This window comes from Prorops nasuta, unplaced genomic scaffold (genome assembly GCF_024137725.1).
Source record: "Prorops nasuta isolate Cenicafe-Biocafe unplaced genomic scaffold, Cenicafe_Pnas_1.2 PNAS00027, whole genome shotgun sequence".
NCBI classification, from domain to species: domain Eukaryota; kingdom Metazoa; phylum Arthropoda; class Insecta; order Hymenoptera; family Bethylidae; genus Prorops; species Prorops nasuta.
The window spans coordinates 3,154,744-3,180,301 of NW_027116824.1; the positions used below are offsets into that span (position 1 = coordinate 3,154,744).

Sequence of the window (25,558 nt, forward strand, 5' to 3'; positions counted from 1 at the left end):
CCATGTAATCGAATTATTTTTACGTCGAAAATTTCGCGTTAAGCGTATAATTGCTTTTTTCTTTTCGTTAGTTTCAAAGGTGTCTTCAACAATCGATAACAAAAGTTTAGAATCATAAGGAATTCCATGTACTTACTCATGTAAATATAAGCTTAATAAAGTTTCCAAGTTTGCTCACTTTTGTAGGAGAGTAGTGGCACTATCTCTCTCCAACTGTGTTAAAGATTTATAACTTAGCGACGATGCGATAAAAAGAATTTTTATATGCTAGAAGCTCCATGAAGTGGTAAAAATAGTCAGCATCAGTAACAAGAAGTTGATTTTCGTAAATCCTTTTCGTACGAAAAATTATCTCCGATGTACGATATGTGACTTTTGAAAGATTAAGTGAATTTCGTTTTATTCGAATCTAAACGCAGTTTTAATCCATTTTTAAATTTCCTTAAAGAGAATTCCAAAGACGATTATTTTAGTAAAAAAAGAAACTTGCGGAAGACTAACTGCGTGGACAATAGAAAATAGGATGAAATATATCATCAGCACAGTAGTATGAAAAATGCTAATCTCTCGAGAATGAATTTTATTAGACCAGTTTCAAGCAATTTTAGTAAGAATTTAACCGAAAGTTCTTAATTTTAGTAGATAAGGATGTTTCATCGACTTTCCGTTTTCAATAATTTTGGAAGGGAGATTTTTAAATACCGTAATATCATATGTTAAAAATTAATATAATCAGATTTAATTTAATCATTATTGAAATAACGAAATAACTTTTATTGGTTCGAGATTGAAATTAATTTTTAAACTCGATATGTACAGAAACAATGATACTTGAGTTACAGCAAGGTTCTTTAGGTACTTGCACATATGACCTCGTACCCACACATGTTGCTGAGGCAGAACAGCAGGTATGAAGGTGTATACCGCTGAGTTGCAATATTGGAATTCCTCCTAATAAGTATCGACACCCGAGCCTTGATCCACATAACGTGTATACACAGCTCCTTCGATGCACTTTTTAAAACCTCTGCATTTATATTATTTTGCTGTTGCAAGCAGTTCTTTGCTTGATATCGCTAATAATATTGAACAGTACAATTATTACACGAAGAAAAAATCATTTAATTGAAATAAATCTTTTCTTTAATGGTGCCAGTTATATATTTACTTAAAAGGAATAAATTTTGAACGAGTGAACTAAAATTTATTTTTTATCCAAACAATATTAATTGAAATGTTTACTAAGAAATTAAGTATATATCGAAACTTCATATAAATAAAGATTTATTTGAATCAAAGGATTTCTTTTTTCTCCACTGAACATTATGTCAATAAATGCGGTGCTTAATAAAATATTGTAAAATATTTCGCTCTGGTATAGCAAAGAAACCTCTAAATATCTATTTTCCTGTTCCATTGCTAGAAGGCTTATCATTTTATGAATTAAATGTATATAGAAAAATACGCGGGGCGACGATCTCAAAATCAGGGATGGGGCAGTGCTTATTCTCTCCGCAGACCGTCCGTTTGGTGTCCGATAGAAGAATCATTTTGTACGCAGTGTAATGTCAACTTTACATAATATAATTTTTGTTGTAAAGATGTGAATTAATGTATTTTTATATACAGCTGTAACAATTTAACTTATAATTCATGTTTGAATTTGGAAATTGAATTGCCACACTTTCTATATTTTTTTTAATAATTATGATGAAAACTTCACAATTTACGGATTTTGAACGTTACACATTTTACTTGTAATTTCTACGAATATATGTGTTTGGTGAAATATTTAACGTTTTTATAAAATTATTCAATTTTAGTATGAAATACATCTATGTAAATGGAAGTTATTAAGACTAGAATGTTACAAAAGATTTAAAATAAAGTATGAGTTTGAAAAGTTTTTGTTTTTTAAAATTCATTCTACAGAAACTCTATGTTTTATTCTCAATATTCGCTTTTATAGAATATCAGAAACTTATATTTTCAATATCAGCTCGAACCAATTTTATTAAGTGGCAATGAAAGCCACGTTTGTTTTTGTTGAATTCAAGAGAAAAGCGCTCCATTTTCCTCTCATCACCTCATATGAGTACGCGGGCATCGTATGTGTATATACTAGGTATGAAGCATACCTATCCTATGTAAACAGAAATCGTCCATTCGTGTTTTTAGTCTGGAACGAACGATATTGTCGAGAATTTCTGCATCGACCTTTACTTCGTTCAAGTCCCCTTGCTGTACATTGGTGTGGATCGGTCGAAAGGTACACAAATATACACATCTCCCCATTATGTCAAATGCGTTTCTTCTGTACATAACGGTTTGATTGAGCGGTAGGGACCATTATATCCTGCGAAACGATGAGACTGGAACCAACATAAAATATCGAAGATGCACAGGAAGGGGTAAAACTTGTGACGCGCGCGGGAGTCAGGTCCCCGGGCAAACAATTCCCAAGCAAACGACGATCCGTCTTTCTCCGACCCTTACTCTATATAGTCTAGCTTTGGTCAATCGATACGATAGAATCTCAGCTACAACTTAAGATAATTTATAATTAATAAGGTTAAATCATAAATTGCAAAATTGCTTTAAAATCAAACATCTATTTTTCTGTAACAATTGACAATTGTAAAGATATATATAAAAATATATAGATGTACAGTATTGGTTATAAACTTTACTATACACTTTACCAAAGACTAGATTGCTTCTAGCGATATAAAGTGGGATGCAGCTTCTACCACAGGAAATTTACCAAAGTGAAAGGACTGAAAGAAATTGAATATAGGTACTTTTATTGAAGGAATTGATTGTTCATAATCAATAGAGATAGAAATATGAAGGTTATTTCTTGGCAGCTCGTGCGATTAGTTGGATGATACTGGAGGGTCAACATGGAGACATCGGCTGACATCAAAGAGAGGACAGGGTTAACAGGCTGATATTGTCGGGCGGGGTGTGGTAGAAGTAGTCATTTCGGCGATGAGATCAGCCTGTCGAACCCTGCACCATATCTTATGTATTTTATCGTTACCTTCTGTGACATGTGAGAAAATCCCTCCCCGTATTTCTAAACATTGGAATATCGTATAACGCCCTTGGGATATCCATAACAGAGAGAAACCAGGAAAAGCGAATTCTATACTCTATGAAAATTAGGTTGAATAGAAATTAATATACCTTTCAAACTCACTTTCTGATTATCAGACGAAAAATTCATAAAAATGCATGTGAGGAGCGTTTGCACACATCCTGTATAATTCAACAAATGGAATTTATTTCAATATATATAATGTATAATACATAATATTTTATTCCACAATTCAATTTATTGCTCTTTTAAATAATTTTTAATGGGAATGTGCATGTAAAGATGGAATTCACATCCTTTATTATTAATAATCTTTTTTTAACACTTTGACCGCGCGCATCATGAGTATCTCTTAGTATTGATTGTGGCCGAGCTCGGATTACCACGAGTATATTTTTTTACACTACACTGCTTATGGTCGTAATGATAATCGAAAAATAAGCAATTTATATGCGTATAAGAAGTATTGGTGAGATGCTTCCAGCAGTTTCCTGTAAAAACATCGTATCGAGTACCTTGCATTTTACTGAATTTTACGTGGTAGAGACGAAGTGTTAATGTTATTTATTCCACAATTATTTCTTCATGTGGTATGCGAAATATTTAATCAGCTTGGAAAGTGTTCAACTTAGCAAAACCTTAATACCCTAATTATTGAGCATTTAACTCACTGTTCGTTTAATAATTTCTTTAAATATTTCAACATCTTTTTAGCGGTTAGAATTATACTATTCGGTAGTAAATGATCTTGTTACTGTGTACACCGTTATATTCCTATATTTTGGATTATTTTTATCACTGATACCATATAGTGCGGTGTTTTGTTATATATTACAGGAACTGTCCAAAGTTGAGCCCTTGAAGCTTATTAATAACAACGTTGGATCAAACTATTAATGAAATGGAGTGTGTAATTAAAATGTCCTTCACTAGCGTACTATCTAAAAATTGAATAACTATAGGATATAAGTGACATGCAGTGGAAAATATAATAATAACATTATTTTCGATTTTATGTAAAGTCTGTGTGTTTTATCAGCCAGGTCAAATGGAAAGTTTAAAAGGTAGCAAAAATAAAAGAGTAGCAGCTGGGATAAAGGTAGCTGGTAAAATGGGAAGTCTTTCGTCGGATTTGGAAAAGACTTTGCAATAATGTAAAACAGGAACTGAACGGGTGATATAATCAGAGACTTTATTTTTACAAATCGTTTTGGGAATGGATGGGCGTTGCGCGCTCTACCATTCTGTGGATTCCCTGCGGGTTTCACCCTCTCTCTCTCTCTCTCTCTCTCTCTCGCTCACTCGTTCGCTTACTCCCTCGATTTTTCCATTCCCCCGCTTATTCGCAACAGTTCGCTTCCACCCTTTTTCAGGCACTCACGGGCAAGGACCGGTAAGAACGGAGTCAGTGCGGCGCCGGTGACCTCTTCCGAGTTGCTTCCGAGGCTCGTAAAACCTTGAACTTCCTCGTCATTCGAGCAGTGACGATGTGGACCACTTGGGGCCAACCAACGTTGCTTTTCGACTACGTTAGGGTCTCGACTCTCGGCGAATCCACGAGATTCGATTCATTTTCCCCTACTCCTTTCGTCGCTCTCCTGGGAAAACCAAGTGGAAACCAGCTAAAACGTACGAACGATAGAGTCGTCCGAAACTTGTCAAGCTAATAGCATATATTAAACATTATTAAGTTTTTGCTATATAAATTTGTAAGGGAGCGAAAAGCCATACGCGACAAAATTTATCCGATCGGTTTTTACGAGTCTTTACCAACAATCGGCCATTTTTCACACAAATGGATATTTGTGGTCTGGTATTTTTTACGATTGAGCTTTATAAATAAAATAAAAGTTTTTCGGTGACGAATACATTTTTAACCAGCTGGTGGGTGTTAGTTCGATGGAGCAGCACACTTGGTCGACGAGACGCGTGCGGAATGAAGAAAAGTAACGTATTTCTTACATGCGACTGTAGCAATGAAAACAAAAGAAGGACGGGGAAGCTCTAAGAGCCGAGCTTTTTCGAAAGAGGTGACGTGAAAAAAAAGAGTGCTCCTGGCGTTGGATGCCAGAATAACGAAGTTGAAGCACTTGTGGCATTCCAAGTGCCCGACGCTCTCTTGGAGTCGCGTCTAAAACTAGCCGGCAAAAGCTATTCCACAGTAAAATAAAGAGAAATTATAATATTGATATATATATATATATATATATATATATATATATATATTAGGAGATTCGGTAATTGAATGATTTTTCTATTAAAAAAGCATTAATTATATTGAACGTATTTTGCTAAGTAAATAATGTTCTCTACTTATGTTGCACTTTAGCCCCTCTTGCTTATGAATTAATTAAAACCGATTGCCTAGTTGCCACTTATGCTATAGTTAATTCTTCTCTCTCGACAGTCTTTTGCCTCAACGACAAGATTTAGTACTTAGGTAATTAAATGCAGTGAGCCGTAATAACTAAGGAAAAATCTGGTAATGTTTAAATTAGCAGGTAATTTGCTACGGTTTGCCAAGCAGCAGAAGAAAGATTTCCTTACATTTTAACTTTCCTATAAAAGATGACTATCGCTTTAGTAAATACCAAGTCAATTAAAAGTGCAAAATAATATACAATTAATAACTCTCTTAATGCAATTTTTAATAGAATATGGAAAACAATAATTTATTATAATATGGAATAAGATATTACAAGTGAAGTATATTCATATATTTATAGAGTAGAGAGGGTAAGAAGTTGTGCGGATGAGCATAAGAACGGAGAAAAACGTATTAAATTTTCCGTAAAAAGTTTAATTCAATTAAAATTCTATTCTCACCGAAGATATTCATAAAAGGAGAAATTGGAAATGGCATTATTTTCTATGAGTATTAAATTAAGGGAAGAAAGGGAAAGGTTCTTTTTTGTGTGCGATAAGTCGATTGTGGAATCCCAGACATCCGATTGGTCTTCTAGAAAGCCAGGAAGTGCATTCTTCTTCAGCAGATTAAGGAAAGAGGAATTACTCGTGTAATCGTGGTGAGAGATAGTAGTTCGTGGCCTTTAGGGTCGAGGCTTAAACCTTTGTAAGAGTCTCGGGACGCGTTACATTAATAAATAGCACTTCCCACTTATCCTAACATCCTCGTCCATTAAAATCCTCCTATTAAATTCTTACAATGCACATAGATTTAATTACGATGAATCTGATGCATTTCCATCTATATTCCCATAATTTCTTGATCAATTTCAAGCGAGTATCATCTAATTTGCTCCCATTACATCAAACGTATCAATATTCCAGCGTGATCACGCTAGATATTTGTGCGCCTGGGGGCCGAGGGCCGGAGGTTTCCTGCTAGCTGCTTTTTAGCCTGCGCGCGGACGCAAATTGATAGCATGCAAAGCCGAGAGTTCAAAACGGTGAATCCATCGTAAAATCTGGAGCAGACAATCCGTCTTCTGGGAAAGGAGGAAAGTGCATTCCTCTTTGGCGGATTACAGGAAGAAGAATCTTACCCCAGTAATGGCAGTAATCGTCGCTCGTGATAAGGCCTTGAAACCCGTTCGGTCGAGGCTTACCTACTCCTTTCGGAAAGCTGTGGAAGGTGGCACGCTTTGCTAGCAGACCACGATAACTTTGGCCAAACCCATTTAGATAAAACTCAAGTTATATTAAATTTACTTCCAACTCAGTGCTACTAAAGGTTAACGAAATTAATGTCCTTTGCTGCCGAGTTGTTTTTTTTCTCGCTTTTCTTATTTTTTCTTTTTGTTGTCTTCCTTTAAAAATGTCACATAATCTGCTGCTACATATTTCATAATGCACAGTGTATTAAAACCTCTCTTCATATTGTTAAGCACATTTTATAACACACGTGGGGATAAAAATGCATGATCTTTTCTATAGGATTCCTTGTCACCTTCTTCAGCTAGAATTAAATTAAGACGTTTTTATACTCATTTAAGATAAAAACTAAATCATTAGACACTTTAATTCTGAGCACGATGAAGAATAGCAACGAAGCATAAGAATACGATTCGCTCCTCTTTCAAAACGCTGAAGCGTGAAATTAATGGAGTGTAATTTTTCGTTATACGTAGAAAAGTATTCTTTTGGGGAAACGGAAATAAACCGTATCTATAGAGCAGTGAGAACTAAATGAACTTTTGCCTCATGCAAAAGAGCTGAAACGTAATCATTAAATACTTTAATATTATATATTTATGTGTATATGCAATTTTCAAATTTCTGCAAAAGATTCAGTTGCTTGAACTACAAATTTTTACAACTTTTTTGTTGATTGATACTAGAAAGTATTGTTTTTTCATGGTATCTTCGTGTGTACCATGCACAGTACAGTATAACATTATATAAAACCGATTTACATGACTATGCCAGTTGCATGACTTTGCGAATTAATATAGTTAATTAACTGCTCGTCGTCACGATCGCTTCGAAAGGTACAATGAAAACACATTCTGCTTGTCCATTAGAGTGTGGTCTAACATAAAGTGTACTTCGGTTCAGTGGACATTAATATAGATATGAGTGTGCGGAGGTCCATAATTTATCTTTTATCGTTAGCACCGGACGCTTGCTCTTTTTCCGTTAAAAATCCCTTAGTGGATCATAAAATTGTTTTACCGCACCCTTCGTGGCAACAGTCAAATGGAAAAATGGAAATATAAATAAAAGATTGAAACGAGAGAAAGATTTGAATTGTGTGGAATATGGGCATGTATGTATATATACATGTATACTATATACATAGATATGTGTATGAATGACTTTGGTGTAAACGCGGGGCATTTAACAAGCCAGAAAAATGTACTCTATACTTAGATGCAATAGAATTTTTACGCGAGTATTAGCTATTTTTATTTGCAAAAGTGCTTCAATCTGTTTTACTCCAAAAATTCATTTTATTCCATTTTTCTTCGTTAGATTCTTGACTTTTGAATATTGTATGCAATTTTTCTTTATTAAAATAACGTTGGAGGGGAAAAGTTTCCCAAAATCAAATATTAAGAGTGAAGAATGTAACTACATAATTAATAATGTGTAGCAACAACTTGTGCGAAAGGTAAAGAACTGAAGATAAGCAACGAAAGAATTTTTTAACAAAAATTCACCAGAAACCAATGTGGAAAAGAGGAGACGACGTATTGTTCTGTTTACATTAATTTAAAGATGCAAATGAGAGCTTAGCAGTAAAACATTCTGAAATAATCTGAGACTTTAAATATGTACATTGAAAAGCGGTGGTATTTACTTGTGACGAAAAAAAAGGAACGACAACTTATTCTTCAAACAATTTTGTATGCAATATGAAATCTTATGTACACGAATATCACGTTTAAGAATACATGAGCAAAAATAAAAGATAGGACGAAGATCTCTATGTCCTATATACTTCAAGGGGAAGGAATGGAGGGAAACGTACACACCTACACATGAACAAAAAATCGTAAATTATCACACAGGCGAGTTTTATGTTCCAACTGTGAAATAAAAAGAGACGTATAATCGCAACCGAAGCTATAAAGTGAAAAGCATTACGAAAGGATGAAACTAGAGATTCTAATTTTGTTCTTCGTTTGTAAATTTATTTCTAGCAGTTTGTTTACCTATAATCTATTGTGGAAAATTGCAGTTGAATAGAAAGCTCTCATGAATCTCCGTAGTTTCTCGATGGCGTTAATACCTGCTTTTTGTCAGAAATTCTGTCAGTCAGATTTTGCGAGCATAGTAGAACCAATCCGCCATTGCATCTCCACATTGATCTCTCACAGGTTTTAAATTGTTATGCCAATAGCTCTACTATTAATGAGTTACAGAATACATGGCCTATTAAGGCCTGTGCTTTAACTCAAAAAAATTCTGCCAAGTTTTATCAATATCATATATGCTGTATCTCTTAATTTTATTAATTAGTAAAAAATGCTCCTCTTAACCATTTGACCTTAATTTCATTCTACACACACAAATATATAATAACCTGTATCTTGGATCGGTAAAGCTTCAAATACTCTGTCGAACGTGAAGTTTCAATATTTAATTGAATGTGGGACACTTTGACATGCACAAATCAAATTGCAAGGAAATGGGTTAATTATCTCTATTTCGGTATTGTTTTTTGGCAGAGCGTTAATTTGAGGAAATATAATTCGGGTATTTTATTAGCATTTAATTGGTTATTTACAGAGACGATAAAACTTTTATGTCCGGTAATAACAAGGTGTTGCATAGCTTTCTTCTCAATAGACTCCACAATCATTCGCATTTATTTCAAAATGATTTTATATAAAGTAGCTATAAGTTTATAAAGTTTTAATGAGAAAGAGAGAGAGAGAGAGAACGTTGTGTTTTATATTTATACATTTTAATGAATAAGTGTACAATAATTTCCAGTAACAGAGAAGAAAATTGACGCTCTGTCCCTGTAAACGGTGTTAAAAGGTATTTTTCTCATGAGAATTGTAATTTACTGAATATCACATGCTACGTATACATATCGCGGAGCTTTAGATTATATAAATTTCCCTGGAGAATATCTTCGATAACTGTATTAAATTATTTGCTCTTCACTGAAAACAGATCGTAATACTATCGGCAGTTTCGTAATCGACATAATTTTATTATAAAAATTACATTAACATACTTCCTAAATTATGAACAAAATATTTTAATTGATTCTAATGTTTGGCTTTTTCTCTGGTCATTTCACTTGCTCATTTTTGTAACAAATGATTATTCGTCTTTTTATTGAACTATTGTCAATATACAATCCCACAAAAAACAAGCTTTGCTTATAAAAAAAAGACGGCAAGTACATAAGTCGTATTTAGCTTAAATAATATAGTAATATAAAATATTTTATATACAATGCTGTGTGTGTGAAAGAGTGATTTTTTACTCAGAATTTGTATAATTGATGATGCACAATGCAAAGAAATAATTCGTAAGCATTTCTATCTAAAAAAAAAAGTTAGTTTAAGAATTTGACGAACTTTTGTTTGAATTTAATTGAATTGTTGAAGAAAGAATTCTTTAGATAATATGTCTCTTTTCGTGATTAATTAAAAAAAAAAATAATGCTAAATCTTATGCGAATATACTGTAGTAGTACATGTATACGTATACTTCGGAGGGTAGGTGCTTCAGGCGATCTTAAGCGGCTTAGCTATATTAGTAAGTATGAAGCGAAATAACCTGAAACTCATGCTTAACGACTGATAATGATTCTAATTAAATACCAAATGCCTATATATATATATATATATATCATTTATTAATACCTAAAGGGGAAACTCTGAGACGAATATATACATATACCAGAGGATTCTATGAATTCGATCAGTAAATTTTACGTCTTTCACACCTCAACTCCACATTAACATTTCACGATAATCTACAGCAAGTCGATATTCGCATTAATCTTACTTTATCCGTGTGGATTCACATAGATTTGCAGATATACGATAATGCTTATTTGATCCACTGACGCAAAATGACATATTCTAATTTAATAAATCGGTTCCGTTTACTTCCTTTAAATGAGTTGCTTCCAAGACTTATTTATTGAAATAAGTCTTTACGTTAAATAAATTAAATTCAGATTAGCGATAAGTAAACAAATTTTAATCAAATCCGATGAAATTTAATCAATGATAATTAATCTTAGCAGCGGAGTTATACTCGCCTGGTCAATGAAGTAAGTTCCAAGACGGTTGAAATGTTAATCTTAGGGTTGACTTCGCAGTTTCCGATCCTTGAGGCTGTTAGAGGGATTTCGCTCGTGGCAAGAAGTCTAGTCTTACATTCAGTCGACGCCAGCGCAGCTCCGCAGTGAGGCTTTGATATTATTTCATTTGCATACTTCGTAGAAGGAGGATATTGCCCTGCTACGAGGTAAGGTTTACGAATCGCCTAATTCTATGATAACTAGTCTCCAGGAGAAATCTGCTTCGCGTAAATAGTCATGCGTAGCTTCGGTTCGACGACACAACGCGACACTCAACCTGCTCCTCCTCAAGTATTTTAAACGATAAGATCCTGACATAACCCCTTTAGCCTAGTTCGGAGTCCGTAAGTGTGTTGGCTTTACTGAGAAATCGCTTCAAGGATTTCAAGGTAATTAGAAACTTAATCATAACTGTACTAATTTATTGCGTAGCGCTATGAAATTATCGCAAGAATTATCTCTCTAGATCCAATAATCTAGTTTTCAGCTTAGCTTCGCTCACGTACCTATATATACACATATATGTACCTATGGCTTATAACCAAACACATATCTATAATTGCTTCGAGGGGGTTCACCCAGATAATCTTTCTTTACTATTTGTGTGTGTGGTCAATAAGTGATTAAATCTCCAAGTATACTTGGATTGACACATTGGAGTGGATATGATCGCGCGCGATTTTTTAAAAGAATTTTTGCAATAAACAATAGAGTAAATGTAAGCATTTTGTATATAGAAAAGGTTGAGATGCATGACCACGCGTTTATACTACTGGCGAAGCTGCGCGCAGTGGAGTAAACTCCACGTAAGTATAGTTATATGACCCAGGGAGTCCTGCTGGGAGTCTGGCCGTCTGGCGGTCTGGCGGTTTGACGGTCTGACAGCGAAGCTTTATCATGTTTATGACTGTTATGCTATAGACAAGGACCGTGTCGGTGCGTTCCCCCGAACCCTATACTGGCAGCTAAGTTTTTACTGATCAAATTTAATTACCAGCTACCTCACAATCTTTCGCTCCTCGATAATATAACAATTACAACAAATAATGATACATTGTTAATTTCTTATAAGCAATTTAATCTTTCATCGCGTCACCGATAAAAACTTGATATTTTAACAGTTGTTCGGAAAAACAGTAGCTATATATATATATATACCCCACATTTTAGCCATTCATTATTAAATAATTAACGGATAATTATAAATTAAACAGTGTATAATATATAATTAATGGCGGATATCTGGATTCCTTCAACATATAGGTACGCGTAATGTTCTCCGAAGGTAGGTACATTACGCTACATTGAGTTTGACTGATATGCTATAGTGTAAGGAGTGTTGGCTATATATTGTCAGCAGGTTTCTCCCCCGAACTCTATTTCTCTGAACATGTCCTGGGAAAGGTCGTCGTGTAATCCGAGCTACGTACATTATCGTCGGGGAACTTGTGGCAAGCAATTCTGTTTCAGCTTCCTGTATATGTATATACATTTCAACATGGTACATGCGATTGTATCCTTGGAATATTTGAGGAATCAAAGCTGATATTGATTGAAAGTTATTGCATCATGATTATTAGAGCTAGCTGTTTACCTTCTTGCTGGGATGAAAGAATAAGCGTCGAATGTCCGCGAGTATATATGTATCTATGCATTGAGAAGCGAACCTATCAATTTGTGCAATACTGCGCCAGGTTATAGTGGAAAATTAGTCGAAGAGGCAGTCGGTTTGATATGAAATTAGATTTGTCGCTAGTTTATCCTTTAGAAAGGCAATTTTCGTGCTGTCAGGCTTGGGTATGTCGCTGATAGCAAGATTATACGAGGTGATACCAAGTGAGAACTAACGGCGCTCTAGCTGAAGGTAAAACTATGCGTCTCGCATAAAACACGATTCTCGTTAGCGCTGTTTGAGTCGCTCGCCAGAGTGATGATTTAGCAGCGCGCGAGTGCATGCATATACGTGCAAACATATTATATATATACATAGACAGAATCTTTGGCTATACACGTATTCTCTTCTCTTGGCGATAGGGAGAGACCGTACCGTGCCATCCATACCCTTGTAGACAAATTCTAAACGCATCTGAGACATGCGCCTGGCTCGAATCTTCCAGCAACGCCACGATTACTCATGCCCGAACTTCCATGGCAGCTTCCCGATGAGCGCGAATTCACTTCTTGCCATTGCACAATGAGAATTGCAACCGCCCACCCAGAACTTACCCCTTATACGTCAACTCTATATATATACTTACAAAAGCTTTCGATTGATGTTGCAAAATGTTACTTTCCTCACTTAAATGCTCTTGGTAATATAACAACGTCTCGCGGGGTACGTATATGTATCTTGCCATTGAACTCTTAACGAGAAATGTGCAAGTATAGCTAGCGTGGAGAATAGAATGCTTTATCAAATTTGTATGCAGCAGCTATCGCAAATGCGATAGCTATACTTTTCATTCGACATTCATTCCGCCCACATCGTTCGAAACTTTTATATCGATCAATCAAAAATATTAATTGGATAAAGTTAATAATATAGATATGTGTATAGAGAAGAAAGGTACGTTTCGAGGTATAAAGACAAAAAGCGTAGAGTGGAGAATAAGTAAAGCGTCCCAACTCCCATCAAGTATATAGCGTCTGAAGGATTCTCGCATTTGCTTAGCTCGGGAATGCACGCATTTGGAGAGCAAATAGGTACAGCGATAACGTTATTCTGTAGGTAAGTCAAGACTTCTGAGCCGCCTTTCCCATTCTATTATTTATTCGGGAGAGGAGTATATGTAGTGTCGGGCTGTACACGTGCGTTGTTCGCATCGAAACCAAGTTGTCAGAGATGAAAAGGCACAACAAGGCGAGACTAAATCCCTCGCTGAGACTCGCGACATCCATTTCAACTAGTTGTCGGAGGCATTTAGCGTGCAGGTAAACGGCCTGTCATAGAAAATTGAGCATCAGAGCGAATTCTCTGATAAGGCCACGAAAGACCTGCTTAAAGGCTCGTTCTACCATGAAACCGTTAACACAATCTCGCATTAATATAGGAACTTGGAGCTGCTAACTTTCTTACGGACAGCGATGCCTTGTAGCAAAGCACTCGCAAGCTCCTTCTCCTGATCTCATTTAACTTGCTTCTATGTTGAAACAAGTACATAGTCTACTTGTACCGTGTCTTATGTTCTATCTTAGCAAGTAACATTCATTGTCTTACAAATCATCATTCTTTTTCCTCCTTCTTGACCTCCCCTCTATATACACTGTGTATCAGCAATGATACTTTTAATTTTAAACACATATTCTTGAGCGTAAGCTAAGTCGAAAAGTCATGTACCATTAATACCGTAAAAGAATCTATGTGCAGAGATAAATCAATTTTAAACCGGAAAATCAGGTCTTTCATTCAATAGAAAACTTTACTCTCTCTTTCGTTGACAGTTCACTTTCGAAAAACAAGAGAAGCTCATACTTCTTCACCGTTCCGTATTGCCGTACACGTACCCACGCACGCACGCAATTACGCCGATTATTAATTATCAGCATATTGTAATGCTTTAGGATCAAACTATTCTTAAATTGATAATTGCTATGAAAGAGTTATAAAGATACTAACAGTTTTCTAGGAAGGTAAATTTTTCGAGGTACCTTCTCCCCTCTAGATCCATTGCTTTTGCTAAAACAGGGGCACCTCGCGTAAAGTATTGCAATTGTCTCGAACAGCGCAGAGGCTATGTTTGTTTATTTTTGGTTTATTCTGGTTTTAATGTATTTTTAATATACAAATAATTTGTATACTTAAAGAGAAAAAACCAAAAACGAACAAAACTCATTGCGCGTAACTCTGTTCCTGAGCATATTTGCTCTTACCTCCGGGAAGGGAGGAGAAGGGTAAAAAAATGTGGAAATAGGAACCTGAAGAAGAAGGTCTACCTATCACCGGAAGCTTATTTCCGGTGTAGGTAGGCCTCCCTATCTTTGCGTTTTAGGTAGATATTATAGCTTTTGGTGTTAGGCAGGTCTTCTTTTCAGGTTCTTCATGGCGTTTATACATTTTGCGTGCGTGTCTTTTTTTTCATGTTTAGCTTCCGGTGATAGGTAGACCTTCTTCTTCAGGTTCCTATTTCCACATTTTGTTACCCTTCCCCTCCCTTCCCGGGAGTAAGAGCAAACATGCTCAGGAACAGAGTTACGCGCAATGAGTTTTGTTCGTTTTCGGTTTTTTTTCTTTAAGTATACAAATTATTTGTATATTAAAGATACATTAAAACCAGAATAAACCAAAAATAAACAAACATAGCCTCTGCTATGTTCAAGACCATTGCAATACCTTACGCAAGGTGCCCCTGTTTTAGCAAAAGCAATGGATCTAGAGGGGAGAAGGTACATCGAAAAATTTACCTTCCTAGAAAACTGTTAGTATCTTTATAACTCTTTCATAGCAATGATCAATTTAAGAATAGTTTGATCCTAAAGCATTACAATATGCTTATAATTAATAATCGGCGTAATTGCGTGCGTGCGTGTGTACGTGTACGGCAATACGGAACGGTGAAGAAGTATGAGCTTCTCTTATTTTTCGAAAGAGAACTGTCATCGAAAGTGAGAGTAAAGTAAGTTTTCTATCGAATTAAAGACCTGATTTTTTGGTTTAAACTTAATTTATCTCTGCACAAGGATTCTTTTATGGTATTAATGGTACATGACTTTTCGACTTAGCTTACGCTCAAGAATATGTGTTTAAAATTAAAAGCATTATTGCTGATACACCCTGTATATACTCAAATAAATACGCTTTATTATGAACCATTGCTTTTAATGAGAATTTTTTGGAGTTTTTCGAAGGATCGTACTACATAGGTATATAGATATTTTTCTATTAGTGACAAATTAAAAATCAAATTGTACTTTTCGACATTGCAGTTTACCACCAACTTTCGTACATCGACATTGCCAGAGCCTCGGTAATTACTAGGCAAGAGATTCAGAGTAGAAAATGGTGGATGGAATTTCATCCACTATGCACGTAACGTTAATTGCAGATTACCGTAAATTAAATCGCAGGCGGGCGCGCGCGTACAGGACAACGAAGGCCTCCTTTCCATAAAATAGATTAAGAAAAAAAGGTACGATGACACATTCCATGATAAATAAGTGAATTGGAATAAAGACGAAGTAAAATTTGACTAGCGTGAGAATTGCGTGAATTGTTCAAATTTTGTGATAGGAATATTACATCCCAAGAAATAGATTGTTACACAATGGTTTACGAAAAGAGAGATTAGATATAAGAAGAGGCTATGTAAGTATCGGATTACGAATTTCGCGACGATTCCCGCGAGGTATGATAAGGTATAGTGCTTTGAGGGGAATGAGCATAGAAGGAGGAAGAGCGGTATATATATATATATATATAGCATTACACCTAAGGAACAGGCGTGACACATGGCCCGAGATGTAACATTGGCTTAATTACTCCCCTGCAACCCTCTTGAGAATCTTGCTTCTGCAATTAACTTAACGCAGCGTGAATCGTAGGGACCTATTTGATTCGGAGATTGGAGTATGGTTCACTTGATTCTTGACAAACAGTATAGCGAACATGGTATATATAGGCCAGAATATCCGTAGGAAAAGTGGGGGGGGGGCTATCTATGTATTGAGAATCCTATTATATCAATAACACACGCACTCATTTGCCAAAAATCTTCCAATTCGGTTGGGTTAGCTTACAGATGAAGGGCAATCGACAAAGTTCCACCATTATGGTGACCGGTGGTCATTCGTTAGTTTCGCACCGAAATGAATTGACTAAACTTGCTTCTGAGCGATAATAACCGTAACGAACGAATGTTCGTTGAGAATTTCCGATAACGAGGAGAAATGACAAAAGTTTTCACTACTAAATGAGCACAAAATCATGTCAAATTGTTAAATATGTTGCACGAGAGTAACCATCGTCAAGTTTTCAATTATTTCCTTATTATGAATAAAATGAGATATTCCTCGCATATTTTTATATACGCTCTAATTTTTGTTACATGTGCAGCTTCAGCAAAATATACTTTTTGTAACCGTTTAGAAAAAACATTCAATCCCTTGGTGGTTACATGCTTATGCGTACGCATCTCATACTATTAATTCATGAATTTAATAAAATATTTTGTAGATATTATCAAAGTTAAAGAGAGACACGGAATATAAGGATCATGAAATTGTGTAATAACCTAGTGAAATATTTTATTTTCTAGAGTTTCTAATTGTTCTCGAATACATTACCTATAATTGATTATTTAATTGTTATACAAAAAGTTCATTTGTTTAAAATTTTAAAAGATAATTAGAAACATGACTGATTGATACTATATGGGCTCACCAAAGAAACCTATGATTAAACTGTTCATAAATAGAATGTTTTGAGTATCGTGTAAAGCATTTGAGTGGATCTGGCTTTAAACAATTGAATAATTAATTCTCATTCTTCGTATTCTTGAAGAAAAACTTACGACATTGATATAGAGTACTAATTTAGGAGTAAATCAATACCACTCGCTACTTTCTGAACGTTAAGTAATCGAATGCAATAGCTTACAAACGCTTTACTACGTACGAATTCAGTGAACCAATTCAATCTTAGAGTTTCTTTTTGGTGGAGAAGGTGCGAGAATGAGAGAAAGACGGAGGGGTAAGGCCAGGACGAATTTTAAGGGGACTTGAAATTACAGCACCTACTTTTTCTATCTCATCCCCATATTTCAACCTCCCTACAAGACCTTATATCTGCTTGAGTGGTTGTAAACTAATTTCCTAGCTCTTTATAACATCAGACCAAGTGGCTTCGAGACAGCTTGGCACTGCCACCGCTTCAACGATAATTCGTCGGATTGATTAAATCTTGGGATTTCGAAGATATCGAAGATTGGTTCTCTACGATTTCGTCGAAAGAGATTTCGATGCTCCCGCATACCCATGCAGTTTTTGTTTCATTCGTTTAACGATGGAAGCTATCAATTTTATAAAAGAGACGAGTGAAGTGAATCTTTGACAAAATTTGATTGAAGTGATATATCACGAGTCCTCCCATTTGTACTTTCAATCGGTGCGAGCTATGGATTATTGATAGGGCGTTTAGAAAAATTGCATGACAAGGGAAGCTCTATTGTCGTAATTTTTACTTAATAACTGTTGCAAATAATTTTCTATTAAAATTTATTAGACTTTCGTGCATTTTATTGATTATAACCTCGGCATCATTAGAGCGTGCATGAAAAATCGTATAGAAATACTCCGTGATTATTAGAAATGGTCTCGCGACAAACCATGTTCTCGGAAGGCCGTTGATGAGAGAGAAATACATATGTATAAGTGCATTTATATGATAGAGAGAAAAGTGACGGAAAATAAAGTAGCATAAATGATGGAGAATATATCTACCTACAGAAAATAATGATAAATGGAAGAAAGTGTAAAAGAATTAAAGGGAGAGAAATAAAAAGAAACATAGCTCGTCGCTATAGGTGTTGGCTATATGTGATAAAGCAGGTAATGTGACCTGAATCGAAACTATCGAGATAAATGCTCGAAATTGTTTCTGTCTGCTGCGAAAAGTACGGTTCTTTTTTCTCCGAGTATCCACCTTTTCACTAGTATTATATTGCTATCTCAAGCGTGGGGTCTGTATACAATCGATCTTGAAAGTAACAAATCGAACTAGAGCGAAGCAGCAGAAGAATAATATGTTCCAATTGACGACTAAGTTCAACAGCTGCTTGTTAGCCGAATTTTATTTTAATCTATCTTAAGAAATAATCAATATTATCAGTCGCTGTAAACCTACCACGAGAGTTTCGATATGCGATCGACGTACCTCTTCATACACTTTTCGGACAGACCGGAGTTCTTTAAAATCTACTTTGGGCATGAAGCACTTTCTGCGGAAATACTTTTCAAAGAATGCCACAGGATAACTTTTATAGATCTCGTTGTCCTGTGTGTCCCGTAAACGTGACATTTCCGCGATAAAAAGTTTTCAAGTCCTTTATTCCCTAACGTCTATTATCACATCAACTTTAGTTTGTCGTATCTTTTTTATTTCTATGATTATTACAACGGTTGAACGATAAGAACTAAATAAAACCTCCGAAATATATCTGTGGTCTTATTATCGTGTTATAATCAAAAGGGTCCCTTCGAAGATCCCCATGAAATCTAACACTCCTGACGTCTACATAGCATAGATTTTCAAAGGCTCCTAACAATTGTGCACCGTCTTACCGAGAGACTATGGATTTCAAACTGGCTTTCCTTTAGGACTACTGTTCAGACGCAAACTTGTGCAGTATTCAAGATATTTAACACTTCCCTTGTCAAAGGACTTAATTCGATTAATTTATCTGATGGGTAATGGCGGTAGAATGATAACGATATATGTATATAGGTATTATTATCATAGTAGGTATGTATATTAATTAATATTCTATACCTATGCTTATCGTTAAGCTTAAACTGCTCTATAATAAATATATATGTATCTATATAAATTTTGCTATACATCGCATTATGGCTCGATCCTAACGGAGAATGAAAATTTATTGAAGTATATCAGGACCGTTAGAGGAGTGATGATTGAAATTAGGAATGTGATTATCACAGACGCGCGCGCGCGCGCGTTATTGAAGAGGATCAAAGTAAACCGAGCAATATTGGTCATAATGGTAACTAGTGTATTAATAAGCGATTCCTGGTGGACTATTACCTTATGGGACGAGAGAATAGACCACATAATTGTAGAACGCCTGTCTCACGAACATGAGGTATGTACTATGTACGATCCCGGCTGGACTGATCAGCTTTATGTGTATCTATATATTTACATTCACATATGTATGTAGATACACGCACCAATGTAGATACGCGAGGCAGTTATGTGTGTGTGTGTATGTTGCTGCGCCGAGAGTTTGCGCATAGATTATCAGCTGTTATCCTCTATTTAGTAGCATAGTTGCTTCATTATTGCACACCTGGGATCGCTTTCGCCCCCGACACGACGAGGAGAATCGGAAGAGCCAATTCTTCTCTCATGAATGATGAAGATCGAGAATACTGAAGTAGTCTGATACTCCTGAAATCCTAACTCGCTTAACTATGCCACATGAGATTAACTCTTCTGGAAAACTGCGTCCATCCTATGTAATTGAAATTAAATCTGATCATTCGTACAATTAAAACTTATCCAAACCAACTTGATTGTTTCCAATTAAAATTAGTTAGAAACTGGTTAATTGCAGTAGACATTTATTGGAAAATTGCCTTAGAATTACCTTTCGAAGAAGACGTTTGCCTAGTTTAAACTAGGGAACGGAGGATTACAATATTCGAGGCTGTACGTACTAGTGAAGAAGTGGATTGGAGTATACTTTTCTATGCCAAATCGGGGTTTGTCTTGTGGCATCGAGGATTGCAAGGACGCGCGACGCAAGGAGGATTATTAAGGTCCGGCGTGGTTCCGGAGTGACTGGCCAAAAGGAGATGTTCGATTGCGTCCCGAGAAGAGCATCTCGCTGCATGATCGATAGGTATATGTACGCGACAGTCGACATGCAAGCAAGCAGTAACGAGTAAAGGAGTAACGCCGAACGCGCGCATATGTATCTATACACATGCATAGAGTATATATAATTTGCTCTGGCCCCAAGTCTTGGATCTCCGCCATGATGCACGGCTTGTGCTTCGCCGTTCGCGAGCTTTTGGAGAAATTGAAAGCTAGGCAACTCTCTTCATAACGATAGCTTACAGCTTGAAAGCTCCTACATCGCGTTAACGCGCCGTTGTCTCCAGCTTCCTCTATTATCTTAACTCGAAAACGCTTTCTCGTTGTACCATGTACCTTGCACGTTTTTCTTCTCGCAATGCTTAAAAGCACTATGCAAATCCTTGATACGAAGCGAGAAATCAACGCGGGAATTTAAAAACTACCAGAATCCTTAAAAATATATTCGCCTCTGGCAGAATTTTAGGTCAGAACTTTCCTTTGAAGAATACGAAAATGATTTGTAGTAGCAAGTAGCAATGTTGCAGTTTGCCCATCGGCAAACGCCATGTAGATACATATAATGGCGAGATGTAGATGCAAAAATGAAGCGATTAATATAATATGGTACGAGAGACAAGGGATTATTATTTATGCAGTAGGATGATGCAGGAGGATCGAGGAACAATAAAGAGCGATCAGAATTAGGCTACTGGATCGACCAAAGGATTATTCTTTTCGAAAAGAAATTACGCTCTGCTAATCTCAATGCTGCAGGCGGCCGGGCCGCGGCAGTTGAAGAGCTGATGCTACAGACTTTTTTCCGTAAAGCTTATGAATAATGCGCCGCCATCTAATACACCCTTAATCCACTTTATAAAGGCGCTGAATTTTTTTTTACCGCTCTCCTCAGAAATTCTGAAAACATGCCAATGCTGTTACATCCAAGCCCTATTGGCAAAAAAACATGAGGCTAAAGGAGAATAAATTTATGCTTTTTTCTCAGGCTCTCTTAATTTATAATTATATTAAAAAAGGTGAATAAAAGTTGCGAGTGTTTTGCATGTATAAATAATAAAGTGAGCGAGATAGGCAAATGTTGGGAAGGAACTACCGTGGCATGGGAAGGTGGTTATAATATAATGCATCGAATGAATTAAATCTGAAATTATCAAAGTTGAGACTGACGTTTCCGTCTTTCGGCTTATCACAAATTTTGATGACAACTTCCAGTTTGTCATATATAGCTGCGCATGGTGCTAAGAAAGTTGGAGCTTGGATCAGTCTTTAAGGCCATACGTTGAAAAGAGCAGCAGCACTCGGCACAGCTATATAGTATTGTCAGAAGCTATAGAGCGTATAATATAGGGAGAATTGGTGAGTCTGTGTGCATGGGGGGAGAGTGGAGGCAGCGGAGCAGAAACTCAAGTGTAAGAAAACGCGTAGAATTCGCCGAGGTGTAGTTGACGCGTCAGATGTCGCGCTCTCGCACATTTTATGCACCGACCTTTCGACCCCACGGAGGAGAGACAGGGGCTGAACTTTATACGCGCGCGCGCTACTGAAGGAGAATCCACCGCGAAAAGTAGTCATGCATTATTCATCGTAGATCATGACTGATACTAGCTACGTGGCATTTTTACCCCGATTTTGCTTTCGCCTCACGGCCTCGCGATCCTTGTGCGCGATCTGCAGCCGGTCAGTATCCACTACCAGCTAGCTATAACATCTTTTGGTCACCGTTGCCAAAGGCTCGATGTTTCATCATAAACGCGAACCTGCAGCACCGACTTGTTCGCGACGGATAAACATTTCATCATTCGATATCATCATCGCCCTCTCACCGATATCTTTCACTTGGAAAATCCCTGGAAAAATTCTATGGAGGCTCACCTAACGAACTGTTCGATCATTTCTTTTACTCTCTATACATATATGTATATGCATGTGTGTATTGTTTGCTAGCATTTGCTCGTCGACGTGAATTCTCCACGATGCTGCATGGTTTAAATGATTTGTGCTCTAAAGAGTGCAGAGTTTTTTTCAAATTTCTTGGGACGTAGTGCACCCCCAGTGGAATATTAGCGTACATGTGTAATAAAAGAGAAATGAAATCTTCCGCGGTACGTCGAATTGATATTAACATTTCGGAAAGCCTTGGCAAAGAAACTCAATGCTTCATATGATAATAGATCGACATGAAGGGCTGTGCTGGAGCTAGGCTGGCACTAAAAGAAATAACAATATCTGTTCGACTTTCGGCCAAATACTTCCTGCTGTAACTTGAGAGCTTTTCTCATGGAAATTGCTAACAGTCGGTATACCTACCGGCTGGATCAAACGAAATGCCCCGGTCAGGATTTTGATCGACATTAGCTTTCTGGGTCTTGGCGAAAAGATCCTTTGATTTATGTTTCTGAAGGGATTTCGACTTTCTAGTCACGGTTTGGTTATCTACGTGCCTCATCCAGAAGTGGTCAGTCTTCATGAATTTGGTCGAGGATCCGTCGAAACTGCCATCGTTTCAGAGCCGGCTCAGCCAGCCCCTATTTTGTCCGCATATCGGGCAATACCGTGCAATTTCATCGAGAAGGAAAATAGTTGATTCGTTAACGGAATGCAAGGCGTATAATTGCAAATGTGAACATTCCTTCTAAACCAATATTGATATTCAACATTGAATTCTCAATGATTTTACAGTTATTTACTTGGTGCGGAATAAGGAAATTTTATACCCTTGTAAGAAGGTTTGCACGAGATGGTTAAGAGTGGGAAAATAATAGCTTTAAAGTTCATGTGAAATAAAATATATAGATTTCTGAGGGACAATAATTCAACTCAAGTGTTTGTATACATTATAACCGTGTGTGTGGCATGCAGGCTATATATGGAAGAGAAATTCTAAATCCTATCTTGGTTATAAGCCCCTTGCAGAAACGAAAGCGTTGTACGATAATATAACTCCTCGTCGAGATACCTTATACTATCCGTCCTGTGCCAGTCGTTTCGAATGGTCCACCACTCGTTACGAAATTATATAGGATACCTGGCTGGCGAGGAGAGAATTTCTGGGATTGAATATACGCGCGAGAGCAAATGTGACCTGCCAGAACGAATGGTCGAATAACGAGAGCGTCAAGCGACCAGAGAACGCGTGGAGGCTGCGGTGTGAGAAATGGGCAAGAGGATGGTGATGGATATGGAGAGAATGAGAGAGCGGAAGCGAGCTGTGCGGCTACGGAGAAACGAAAAAGAGAGGTGTGTCCAGCACTGTCATTCGGAGAAGATGTACTTGGTGCTTGTACCAATGGAGAAGCTCGTATGAATCTCGTTAGAACTACGACTGCTATTTGTTTTTAGGATTGCCAGCGTTTCACATTCAACTGTACTTCGCCAGCTAGTGACTCTAGTTATTTCAAAATTAATATAGGACTGTTTAGACAGTTGCAAAGTGAATTGTTATAATGATCCCAATGACACTATGCCAAAATTTCCATGTATATGTACATGCGCTGATCTTTTTATTCACTTAATTTCTATTGATTAATTTCGCTTTTCAACAAAAGATATTTCAAAAGGCACAATTTATATTACGAAATATTAATTATATTTCAAAAAGTTTATTTAAATGTGTTTATTGAATCTACAGAATTTTTGTCGCACTTTGGGAGTAAAGCAGATTTTACATATAGCTAGTATATAATTAGAATTTAAAGCAGTTACATTTCCTTGACTAATTCTTTCGTGCAAACTAAGGGGCATGTAATTTCTTCCGTTCACGTAGCATTACAAAATTACTGCATTAATTGAGAAAGGAGGTTGGCTCATCTAGGTGCACGAATAATATTTAATCTCTCCTGTACTTATTCCTATACCCTAAATATTTTGGCAGTGATTTTTGTTCCTCTAGCATTATACTATACATGGTATGACTTTATAGTTTACACGCACACTGCGAAAGTTTGTGTGAAACTTGCATGTATATATAGGGTTTTATCTTAAAATATACATACACAAGAGGATTGTCACTACAAGTGCCGTTGGAAAAGAGCTAGAGGAAAATTGGGCTAACTCGTTATTAGAAACTATCCCCCGAGAGAAAAGTTTTTTTATACAATATAAATCGCGTGATACACACAACGAGCGAAGACCATCGTTCTGTCAATGGTTTATAAATTGGCAATGCGTGAGTCGAAGCATCGCTGCATGGTTATATATATATATATATACAACAGGCGTCCAGCAAACCGGTGATAACTTGTATATAGGATAGATCCCTTGGGTATCTTACACACCGACCGAGTCGAGCAGGTGAGCTCTGGCGCATCACCATGCAGTCACCACCACCCTTCTCAATTCCCACTATATACTATATACTAGCTATCACAGCCAGTAGTAGTACCAGTACCGTTTCTCTGCTTCACATTTTAGCTAGAACCCAACTCCATTCATCAACTAAGCTCGCGCAAGTCCTGTTATCCCCGCCACCGTCCTTCCTATTGAGCCCCGGCAAATTTAAGTGTACTTCGCTATACATATACGTGCATGGCTTACACTCAAATATTTGATTCCATCGAATAATGCACTCGCTATAAACTGGCTCTTTACCACTGATTAAGTTTTGACGTGGTGGCTTAAAAATAATTAACCTCATATATATATACAATACATAATTATTTCCAACAATAATTTCTTTCTAAAGACTATACTTAAATTTGTACATAATTGGTAGGCTGGAAAGTAATGTGGAATTTCATTTATATACACGTACAATATTAACAATACTTTGGGATCTACCTATATATACGTATCATTATATAATACGATAGGCTCATTTCGAATTTTTTTCAGGAATTACCTATTTTAACCAATCCTACCAAGTTTCTTGAGTCGAAAGAAACTTTTGAAATCAATAGCATGGTCGTAATTACTATAAATTTAATGGATGTCGTGATAATTTTTTAATTTCTTTGTTCTATAGTTACGAAATCCCAAGGGCACTGTATAGCATTTCCGTTAGCCACTGCTACTTTTTCCTTCTCGTGTTTCCTGCGAATCTCTGGAGAGAAAAGTGCTCGCTTGTTTTCCACTGCTATATTCTTCGACTTGCATCGCTGTTCTCGATCGAGTCACGCGTACCATGCCATCTCGTGCTTTCCACAGCTAGAACCGCTAGAAGGGATCAGGGTGCAGA

At 36.5% G+C, this 25,558-nt stretch overlaps 2 protein-coding genes across 11 annotated transcripts in view; one reads left to right on the top strand and one right to left on the bottom strand.

The window, feature by feature from the left end:
- The window catches only part of LOC136782632 (uncharacterized), a 58,557-nt gene extending 38,931 nt beyond the window's left edge, over positions 1-19,626 (bottom strand). For both annotated transcript variants that reach the window (XM_066742196.1, XM_066742195.1), the window contains exon 1: positions 19,591-19,626. In XM_066742196.1, the coding sequence (XP_066598293.1) occupies positions 19,591-19,617 (27 nt within the window). In that variant the 5' untranslated portion in view covers positions 19,618-19,626. The remainder of the gene's footprint in view (positions 1-19,590) is intronic.
- The window catches only part of LOC136782631 (glutamate receptor ionotropic, kainate 2), an 89,863-nt gene that overhangs the window by 8,415 nt on the left and 55,890 nt on the right, over positions 1-25,558 (top strand). The gene's annotated exons all lie outside the window — the stretch shown is intronic.